Source organism: Neodiprion fabricii, chromosome 2 (genome assembly GCF_021155785.1).
Source record: "Neodiprion fabricii isolate iyNeoFabr1 chromosome 2, iyNeoFabr1.1, whole genome shotgun sequence".
NCBI classification, from domain to species: domain Eukaryota; kingdom Metazoa; phylum Arthropoda; class Insecta; order Hymenoptera; family Diprionidae; genus Neodiprion; species Neodiprion fabricii.
Window position 1 is genome coordinate 5,531,235 of NC_060240.1, and position 10,035 is coordinate 5,541,269.

The 10,035-nt window shown below is 36.2% G+C and overlaps 3 protein-coding genes across 3 annotated transcripts; 2 read left to right on the forward strand and 1 right to left on the reverse strand.

The window, feature by feature from the left end:
* The first annotated feature begins 47 nt into the window (after nt 1-47).
* On the forward strand, nt 48-1,307 carry LOC124174625 (selenoprotein F). Its single transcript, XM_046553924.1, has 4 exons — nt 48-294; nt 477-595; nt 708-826; nt 1,027-1,307. The coding sequence occupies exons 1-4, from the start codon at nt 250-252 to the stop codon at nt 1,206-1,208; spliced, it is 465 nt and encodes a 154-aa protein (XP_046409880.1). The 5' UTR covers nt 48-249; the 3' UTR covers nt 1,209-1,307.
* Nucleotides 1,308-1,375: 68 nt separating this feature from the next.
* LOC124174610 (zinc finger protein on ecdysone puffs) lies at nt 1,376-7,893 on the reverse strand. Its single transcript, XM_046553879.1, has 10 exons — nt 7,749-7,893; nt 6,968-7,206; nt 6,574-6,714; nt 5,723-5,958; nt 4,211-4,511; nt 3,928-4,086; nt 3,564-3,804; nt 3,252-3,452; nt 2,978-3,165; nt 1,376-2,788 (listed from the first exon to the last, which is right to left on the reverse strand). Exons 2-10 carry the CDS (start codon nt 7,199-7,201, stop codon nt 2,315-2,317), a joined length of 2,175 nt encoding a protein of 724 aa, XP_046409835.1. The 5' UTR covers nt 7,202-7,206; nt 7,749-7,893; the 3' UTR covers nt 1,376-2,314.
* Nucleotides 7,894-8,375: 482 nt separating this feature from the next.
* On the forward strand, nt 8,376-9,974 carry LOC124174619 (3-hydroxyacyl-CoA dehydrogenase type-2). Its single transcript, XM_046553916.1, has 3 exons — nt 8,376-8,648; nt 8,993-9,157; nt 9,263-9,974. Exons 1-3 carry the CDS (start codon nt 8,640-8,642, stop codon nt 9,854-9,856), a joined length of 768 nt encoding a protein of 255 aa, XP_046409872.1. The 5' UTR covers nt 8,376-8,639; the 3' UTR covers nt 9,857-9,974.
* Nucleotides 9,975-10,035: the final 61 nt, after the last annotated feature.

Here is a 10,035-nt window from a genome sequence, read left to right on the forward strand (position 1 = left end):
ATGTATACATAGGTATATATTTCCACCGGTTAGTTAGGAGTATGGCATTGCTGCACTTGGAGGGTAAAGAAGTGTCAGAATCATCTGATATCCGTGTAGTGATCTGGCAGTTGCAAGTGGTTCAAACTGATCTACTGGCTGTAATTGAACGGTCTTCGTTGTCTCGCTGGTATTCTGGCCAGTTTTCGAATAATACTTTTCACGGATGTTGCTTAAACGCAGATTATAGTAATTATCATTGAATCAAAAATGTCCGTTCCTAAAATGACTCTCACGGTGTTTTTCGTAGTGCTGGTAAGTTGATTTAAACCGAATTTACCCTAACCTCTCATTTTGTAAAGTCCACTTTATCCGTTAACACCAAAAGCAATCATTCGGAAACTCTTTGATGGCTGCTTTCAACTGTTTTATTGTAACACATAGACCTCTTTTACACGTCTTTCTAACAAATATCTTGGCACCATTTATGCTTGCAGGTAACCATTGCTTCGTCAGAATTTACACCTGAAGATTGTAAAATTTTGGGATTTAATAAGGCCAACTTGTTATGCTCAACGTGTGACAATTTAAACAATTTCAAACTGAATGATATAGAGTTAGTAAAATACACTAAGAATTTTTTAATTAGATAATAAAGTATACAAGAACCTTTTTACCCTCAATTCATTTTCGATAAAGATATCCCTTCTAATTTTGAAATCTTTTAGAGAAAAGTGCAGAGAGTGCTGCCTGAAAGATGATGATGATGGTTCCAGTCTAAGAAGATATCCTAAGGCAATACTTGAAGTTTGCACTTGTAAATTTGGGGCATATCCACAAATTCAAGGTACTCTAATCATGAATAATTATTTTTCTGTATTTGCATGTTTCCAGGTTCATTGTATTGAAATCTACAAATTGATCTACGAAAATCTACATTGGTTCAAATAATTCGGAGTGCTTGTAACATATCAATGTACTATATTTTATATCAGTCGTTAAGTTGACCAAATATTGAATCGTTGCATATTCAATTCTTCTATGCAGCATTCATCAAGAGTGATAGACCTAGCAAGTTCAAGAATCTACAAATCAAATATCTTCGTGGATTGGATCCTGTTATTAAGTTGCTTGATGAGGATGGTAAGGTTGAAGATGTCCTTGATATTCACAAATGGGACACTGACTCAGTAGATGAATTTCTTTCGACGCATCTAGTTGTGGATTAGTAACAGTGAATACATCGTAAGTTTTTTTCTAAATCTGTTATCTGTTATTATCATCACTATTTGTAATAAACGGTAATATACTATGAGATTTAGCTATTATGTATTACCTTTTGCAAAACACCCACTTCACATTCGAAACTGTAGCGAGGATTCAAAATAAGTAAACATCTTTTCAAAATTTGTTTATTTCACAGTTTTGTCAAATATGAAAAATAAAATGAGTCAAGTGTTCAGTCACTCAGAAAAAATCAAAACCTAACCTTGTTCAGTAGTCACAAAAGTACTGATTCATATAACCTTTAAAAATAACAAGCTACTGATTCAATACTTAAATTAGTTGAAACAAATAAGAAAAAAATTACCATTCATTGCTACGATTTCAAACCTACTATAGAATCTCGTTAATCATTGCTTTGTCTTCTGCCTGTAATATTACACTGTGAGACATATAAACGAATATATAATTATAACAATAGAAATTTGTTCTAACTCTCGTTGCATAAAAACAGAATATCATGATCTCCTCGGAATCATAATTGTTAAAAAATTAACCTAAATGAATAAAGTTTTCGTACGAACGAAACAATTGACTGTGGTATACCATAGCCATGTAATTTCTACGAATTGCTAAATTACGCGGCTTTGCTAGTTTAATGTAACAATGGCATACATAAAAATTTCACCAACAACCAAATGTTACAAAACATTTTCCCACCATTCAAGATTTCATATACAATGAATTTCTATCAGGTATATTCATCAATAATAATAAATAATACGCATACCTATATGTGTAGAACAATAGGTACGGACAAAAGCTCATATTGTCTGTGTGACGACATACATAAAAAAAAGTTATCACTGCTTTTATAATTTAAATGAGATACGACCGTGTTTGAATACCTATGGTCTTTGTTGGATTTTCTGTCGAACTGTGCTGCCATCTTTTTTTCTTAATTTCGAACATAAACAGCAAATCGTAGATCGGCATATGTTTCACACTGATAAAGTCATATTATTTCTTCTGTTAACGATCCCGTGAATTCTGCTATCGGTCAATGGAATATGAGGAATAAATCATGTCCATCATATGTTGAGCATGTTTTTCAACGACGCGATCTCCGCGCCCGGTTTCCACGGGAACGGTAACCGCCACCACGTCCACGCGGTAAGTTTTGATTGGTAGACTTGATAATTGGAGTAGTTTCTTTTTCTAATTTCTGTGGTGTATTTTCAGGTTCTAAAATCGACACTTTCTCCTCGCCGGTATCGTCTTCGAGTAAATTGCCAATTTCAACATCAATGTCATTATCCATATCAGCCCACATTTTTTCGGCGGATGATTTTTTTCCCTCACCCTCATGATTCTCATCTTCACTTTCAGCATCAGCCTCCAACGGATCATATTTTTTGTCACCATCGGTTGGCTTTACTGCGGTAGATATTTCAATATCGTTTTCTACATTCGGCTTTTTAGGATCTGAATCATCTTCGTCTTCTGAATGTACTGTTTTACGCCGTTTCCAATTACCCTCGTATTCCTCGCTGTCCTTTTCAATCTTATCTTGGTCCTTGTCTGCCTATAATCGAAATAAATTGGTTTCCCTCAGCCAGAGCTTATATGATTCACAGACTTGGAATGCTGAACGTTGAGAAAGTATTATGCTCAATACACAAAAATTCAATAGTTTCTCTCTACATTTGATACTCTGGGAACCATGAACATTATTCATGAAGTACAGTAATACTTATTGAACTAATGAACATACTTCGGGTTCTTCTGTAGTTTTTGCAGCGGCGTCAGTCATGGATTTAGATATCTGAGATTTAACTTCTTGTACGAAGTTACGATAATGGGTGATTCCGCGTAAATGGGCAGTCATGTCATCAGATGTAAGCATGAAGCGACGGCATTTCTCACAATAATACCCATTAACTTCTCTCACCATTGACTTCCCTATGAATCAGAATAAAATTCAGTTGGTATCATCGCTTACTAAACTTGTGTTATGAACTGAGATACATTCAATCATAGATTCTTACCAATAGTGATTTGCTTGTTTCGGCATTGTTTAAAGGTTGGTATTTTGTATTGAGGATCGCTCGTGACATCGGCAAAGTCAACTATGAGTGGAGTACTTTCAGGCAATTCTTCTTCTTTGTCATTCTTTGCTTCTGCTTTTAGAACTTCTTTTTCCTCGTCTTCGACAGTACTTACTTCAGATTCTCCCTTGGGTAGTTTTTCTGTTGTATAAATTACAAATAAAGATATTGTACCAAGACAATTTGAGAGCAACGTTGTAGTCATTTACGAATTGATTGCACGAAAAAATTATACTTGGTGGTACAACTCACCTTTCTTTTTGGTTTTCCGTTGATTTTCAACTGGTACTATCAATTTCATGTGGGTCGGTGTAAGACAATGTTCATCATACTCGATGCGAGATGGAAATTCCTTCGCACATTCCAGACAACGTGGATGTAAAAATGTCTTCAGTTGTTGATGCTTCTCACTTTTACGATGGATCGACAATGTTCCATAAAAATTGAGATCACACATTGTACAGTACTCTCGAACACTCAGATCAACAGAAACCTGGAAGAAAAATATTTACTCATGAATATATTAATATTTGAGTCAGCTTTAATCTAGAATTAAGTGCTAAAACTTTATTGTCATTAATATAAATATGATAAAATTCTCATCAAATTCTTATACCTTTTTGCCACGACGTTTTGAATTGGTCAAACTAAGTTCGCGTTGCTCCTCGGCTACACGCAAATCATGTCTCATCAAATCTACCTTCAGTTTATAAGATTCATCCAGTTTATCCATCATCAACTGATGTGCACGTCCGCGAAGATGGTTTTCGAAAGACTGAAATCCATTTAATTTGTGATGATGCGAAATGATAATTGAAAGATAATGAATAAATATCGGATTGGTGAGTACGAAAGAGATAAGAAATATTCTGATTTATATTATGGAGGACTTAACTTACATAACCGTCCCACATATGCTTATTGCAGACATGACAAAACATGCGGGTCATGGGAACATCGGCATAACGGCTCTCCGCATGCCGAATTTCGCACTTTTTGCCACTTCCTTTTCCTTCCTTATCAGTAGATGCAGTTGCGGTATCTCCATCTTTTGGAGGTTCTGTAGCCGATGTTTTTTCTAGAGTGTCTTCGTTTTGGCCCAGATCTTCCGCAGTTTCAGATTTATTTGATAGTGTAGATTCTTCTGTTTTTTCATCTTTCCAATCGCGTTTTTTAGTGTCAACATCGTCGGTTTCTTCACTATTAGCAAAATTAAATAATCTTTAATTACCACATATATTTATTTTTTCAATGTTTGGTTGACTTCTTCATCCCTATTAAAGAGTTAAGAGATCAATTTCGTTAATTGCTTATCAACATGACACTAAAATACATATCTGTTGAAATGTAATTGTATTGAAAAATTCACAATAAAATGTATTAGAAAAATTTAGTAACTTTCTACAGTCAATAAACTTAACACCAATTGTATCAACAGTTAGTAGTCACTGAGTTCAGTTTTGATCCTATTCAAGAATATACATATAATTACCTTTTTTGCTACAAAAATTACATCGCGTTATCAGTGAATTCCAGGGAAGAATAAATATAACAGCTTTTCAACAAGCTGACTATGTAGATGAAGAATTCCATCTTTAAATATATGAAGATTCATTAGACCAACGAAACTCTAAAAGGGTTTGTTTTGCAATAGCCATGTACGATAATTATAAATCTAAACTTGAATCATTAACAGATGCCCATTAACTCGAGGATGAAATCCGACTCGGCCATGAGTGAAGTTTGATTGAAATCCATCTCAAATGTTACTGATAACATTCAAACTTTAAATAATCATAAACGTCAAATACTCAGGCATAATCCATTTAGAGAACGACGCTGCACGAAAAATATTGAACAAACTAAAGAGTTCGAATCCTGAAGCAGACTGAATGATGTTTTATATGCTTGTATGTAATCGACACTTGGATTTCAGTTTAAATAATAACAACAATTGATATAGCAAGTCATCTGTCGAAAATGGAAAATTTCGGAGAATGTCTCATTATCTGAAGATTATGTAAACTGAAGTGCATACATTCCTTGGATAATCGAAGATTGGCGATTTCGTAGGAGAACTTTCAAATGTAACGAAGATAGAGTATAGGAATGGTTGGATGCAAGGAATCATGGCATTATCAATTTTGATTTTTTTCTCCATTAGCAGATGTAACTGATTTAATTTCCTGCAAAGTTCCATAAACTCTTGCTAAGGGAAAATATTTTTTCTTGTTTTACATAGTCAACGTAGATGACAATAGTCCATTGACTAAGATAATGTGGTCAGTAGGAGAGAAAGGTTTGGCGATTGCGTTTTTCGTTTAATTGTTTGGGGAAGAAACACCCAAGAAGATGATAGAGTAAGACTGGCTGAAGACTGAAGAAGCTATTCGCAATCACCAGCTGCTTACCTTTTCAAATCAGATGTATCTGCTTTTTCAATATCAGAAGTCTTAACATCCTGTGATTCCTTTTTGACAGTGGCAGTTTGATTTTGCTTAGAGGCAGGATTTGGTTTAGAAGATTTATCGTTGCGATGCTGATTTTGGTTTCCATTGATACGTTGATTGCCGGACTGGTTTGCACGAGATTGTTGCGCAGATTGGCCACGTCGCCCAGCAGGGCCATCGCGGGCGCGAGGGCCCATCTAATCATTTGGGTTAAATGACCAAATGGTCATAAGAAGTTTCTGATTGGCCGTGAAACGATTCTTCTTGAATCGAATTTGATTCTTATATAACCAAGTGGATATTTAGGGCAGGAAAATACATGCCCGTGTAAGAAGGTTGAGTGTAATAACATAAACCAATTAGGGAAGTTTTTCTCAGTTGATAGAAAGATAAAGAGATTGAATGCGTGTATGTGTGCGCATTTGTGTCTAATACTATCGGAGATTCGTTTTACATGTTTGTGGGGCAACAAAAGCAAATACTTGCAATTTTCCACTTTTGTCTAAGAAACAAATGATGGTTATGCAGATACCATATATCTGCGCATGAGCAGGAGTGAATGTCCACCAAACTACATAAAAGTTGAACAGATCAAAATGAAGACAAGTTTCACATATTCAAAGATTATTCTGGAAGCTTCTATCCAACAATTCTTCTTGAGAACCAGGACTCGAGAGAGGAAGGAAGAGAGAGAAAGAAAAAACACTGTAGTTAAAAGTTTCTTCAACTCGTCACATTGAGGAATGATATCGAAAAATTTACTGTAAAATTCACAAGTATGAAATAATCAGCATATTCATTTCAATTCATACCTTGTAGGGCTCTGAGCGACGGTTCTCCATCGGACGACGCATTGGACGGTCATTAAAACGACCAGGTCCGAAAGGTTGTTGACCTCGAAAATTTGGCCCTGGCCCACCAAAGTTGTTTCCAAGACTTAACAACGAAGGCACCTAACATGTACAGGACAAAACTTGAATCGAAACATTTATTGATATTCTAAATCAAATTGAGTATTTTACAACAAATTCAAAAATAGCGTCAATATAGGAAAAAAAAAAAAAAAAAAAATATGGCACTCAAATAGAATGAATACGATTCTCAAATAGTTGAGCTGGAAATATTCGGAGTTGACTTACTCACTGCTGTTTTCCTTAAAACTCTAAGATTGACAAAACTTTGGAATCCTGAGAGTTAAAATATTACCTGCGGTTGTACATCTTGTTGACCACGGAGTAGATTAGAGAGAAGATTGCTGGCTATCGCAAGTTGAGCCTGTGGTGAAGCAAGAGCAAGGTTGTTGTTTGGTGTAGGCAAAATTCCACGCCCAGGCATCATGCCTCCTTCCCAAGGATTAACCCCGCCCCCAGCATTTCCAGGATTCCGATTGAATCCACGATTCCCGAAAGCATCCCTCTTTGTTCCTCGGTTGAACGACATGTTGTCTGAAACAAAAATACCTCTATATTCGTATCATATCATAGCATGGCAAATAGCAACTTCATTCTTATGCACCGCTAGTTATAGCTGAGCCAAGGCGAAGCGAACAGCTGCTACCATATGTGATTAAATATTATGTTAAACCTTCAGTATTAGCCTAATGTATGAAAAAACTTTGGTGCACTGGAAAAATAGTTGCTTTTTTTTTTACTTAAAATAAGATTGCTGAGTCTTTATGCGAATTTCGACAAGAATATCTTTGAGTGAAAAAATTCCACAGAAATAGATTATGCGGGAAAAAGCTTGAATTCTTCGTGACTTGATTCACGCTATAATAGAAGGAAAAGAAAGAATGTGCATGCTGTGGACCTTGGTAAAAGTAGCAGGTATACTAAAGTTGCAAATGGTTGCCGACAGATAGCTTGGATATAACCAAGACGATTGAAAAGAATGTTTAAAAAAAATGTAAAGTAATCACGAATGCCGAGTCAATGCCGGATGTCTGTGGTTTATTTTTCGTCACACATTAAAAACAACATCTACTCACCAAAAAAATTATATTTTTTCCGTCACAATAATCTCAGGTCAGGTATAAATATCAAATTAAAGATGACACAAACGGAAGCCTCGTGCGGGAAAAAATGGAGGACAACCCGCCGGGTCAATAACGTCCTCACCCACTCAATTCACTTCAAGTTGGCCAACCTCAACACGATCGCTCATTGGTAGCGGGGAAATAAGAGAGTCAACCATTGCACAAACAAAGTACATATAAGATGAATAATGAAAAATAGAAAGGTATGTTTCGAATTTGGACTATAGAAATAAATCCGGGAACCGAAATCCATTGCTCAAGTTCGACCTGAAAATTTCGTCTTACGTACGAGAACATATTCGCCAATTCGACAGTTAGATAGGTAGCTTTAATAGGTAGATTCCAAAGCGTCTCTATACCGAACATTAGCATGGCCGATATTTACGGGTTCTGTTTCGTTAATTTATCGATATTACGTGCAAAATAAAATGACAATGTGACTATTGTTTAGATGTGATTTTGCTTCCGATAAAACCTACAAATACATTCTGTTTAGAAACATTTTCATATTGCCTACCTCATTTCTGGCCACGCCTATTCAATAGTTGTCCAATTGTCTGTGAATTACTTTCGTGTCTCAAATCACCAGTGATTAGTGAGTGGAGAATCGACCCTTCGAGATACAACACATCACACGCGCTAGTTAAACATGTAGTAAAATCACGGAGTAGTAAAGTGTAATTGAAGGACACGTGGTTTGTAGAAGTGGAAAAAATAAACAGCTTAATCATGTTTTGATAAGAACTGAATAATTATCGTCAGTACAACGAGAACGATCTAGTTAAGAACCAGTATCATTTTGATCCGTCATTGTTGATCCAACTTTTCTACCACAGACAGAACATGTTGAAGGTATGATAAATTTTAACTAAGTCAATTATGTCTGACCAACAGCCGAACGCCGGTATGTTCATCTTTTTTGAAAAATGCATATTGAATTATGAATGTAACGCTTATCGTTGAAAGAGTGAATTCTCACGATGCTTAGATTACCCACCTTCCATCCCTGCAAATAAAAATTACTAGATGGTCGATTGTTGTAATAATCGCGCCTAAGAGTGCAATAGTTCAATAATATATTAGGCGTTTTCTCATTTTGTTCTACCTATGAACTTGACTGGGGGGCAAAAATTTTTGCAAGTTTTTTCTGCGACGATTGAGTACTTTATTTGGGCTTTTATCAATTGTCTCAACAGGGAGCTGTTGCTTTAGTGACTGGAGGGGGATCCGGCCTGGGTTTGGCGACGGTCGAAAGATTTGTGAAGCAAGGGTCAAAAGTTGTCATTGCTGATCTTGCCACATCTAAATCACATGAGATAGCAGATCAGCTTGGACCATCTGCAGCATTTTCCCCAACTGATGTAAATTTTCAATTGAATCATAAGTTGATGTTTCAAAAATTATAGTTTATAATATATTAGGTATGATCTTTATTGAAAATATTGAAATGAACAACATATTCCCAGGTAAGATCAGAGGAAGATGTCAAAACAGCATTGAACTTGGTGAAGGAAAAGTTTGGTAAATTAGATGTGGTCGTAAACTGTGCTGGTATCGGGATAGCTTATAAAACATACAATTTCAATAAGAAGAGGGCTCATGAATTGAGTGATTTTGAAAATGTACTGATGGTCAACACTGTCGGAACATTTAACGTAATTCGATTGGCAGCTGGTCTTATCGGCGAGAATGTACCTAACGAAGATGGGCAGCGGGGAGTCATAGTCAACACGTCTAGCATAGCAGCTTTCGATGGACAGATCGGCCAGGCTGCGTATGCAGCAAGCAAAGCTGCTGTGGCTGGCATGACTCTTCCCATTGCCAGAGATCTTTCAACTCAAGGTATTCGCGTTGTGACTATTGCACCTGGGTTGTTCGATACACCACTGTTACAAGGACTGCCTGAGAAAGTGAGAAATTTTCTGGCAAACTCGATACCCTTTCCTCCAAGACTGGGAACTCCTGCTGAATATGCACAATTTGTAGAATCGGTTATCGAGAGTCCAGTTCTTAATGGCGAAGTCATAAGACTGGACGGTGCCTTGAGAATGCAGGCATAAAGTAAATGGGTTCTCCTTTTATTACAGATCTATTTATTACGTTGAATTAATTATGTGAATAATTGTTATTAATAAATAAATGGATCTGAGCTAGCAGCTCGAGTCATACAGACATTGATTGAGATATTCCACTTGAAATGCGGAAAGCCACCACCCGTACAATCCTAATCCCACAAGAA

Excerpts from the sequence above, each read along its gene's own strand:
- LOC124174625 (XM_046553924.1), top strand. The coding sequence starts at position 250 with ATGTCCGTTCCTAAAATGACTCTCACGGTGTTTTTCGTAGTGCTG. Across the intron at positions 596-707 it reads TTCAAACTGAATGATATAGA|AGAAAAGTGCAGAGAGTGCT; the intron begins GTTAGTAAAATA and ends GAAATCTTTTAG. Across the intron at positions 827-1,026 it reads GGCATATCCACAAATTCAAG|CATTCATCAAGAGTGATAGA; the intron begins GTACTCTAATCA and ends TCTTCTATGCAG.
- LOC124174619 (XM_046553916.1), top strand. Across the intron at positions 9,158-9,262 it reads CAGCATTTTCCCCAACTGAT|GTAAGATCAGAGGAAGATGT; the intron begins GTAAATTTTCAA and ends ACATATTCCCAG.
- LOC124174610 (XM_046553879.1), bottom strand. The coding sequence starts at position 7,201 with ATGTCGTTCAACCGAGGAACAAAGAGGGATGCTTTCGGGAATCGTGGA. Across the intron at positions 6,715-6,967 it reads AACAAGATGTACAACCGCAG|GTGCCTTCGTTGTTAAGTCT; the intron begins GTAATATTTTAA and ends TGTACATGTTAG. Across the intron at positions 3,805-3,927 it reads CAAAACGTCGTGGCAAAAAG|GTTTCTGTTGATCTGAGTGT; the intron begins GTATAAGAATTT and ends TTTTTCTTCCAG.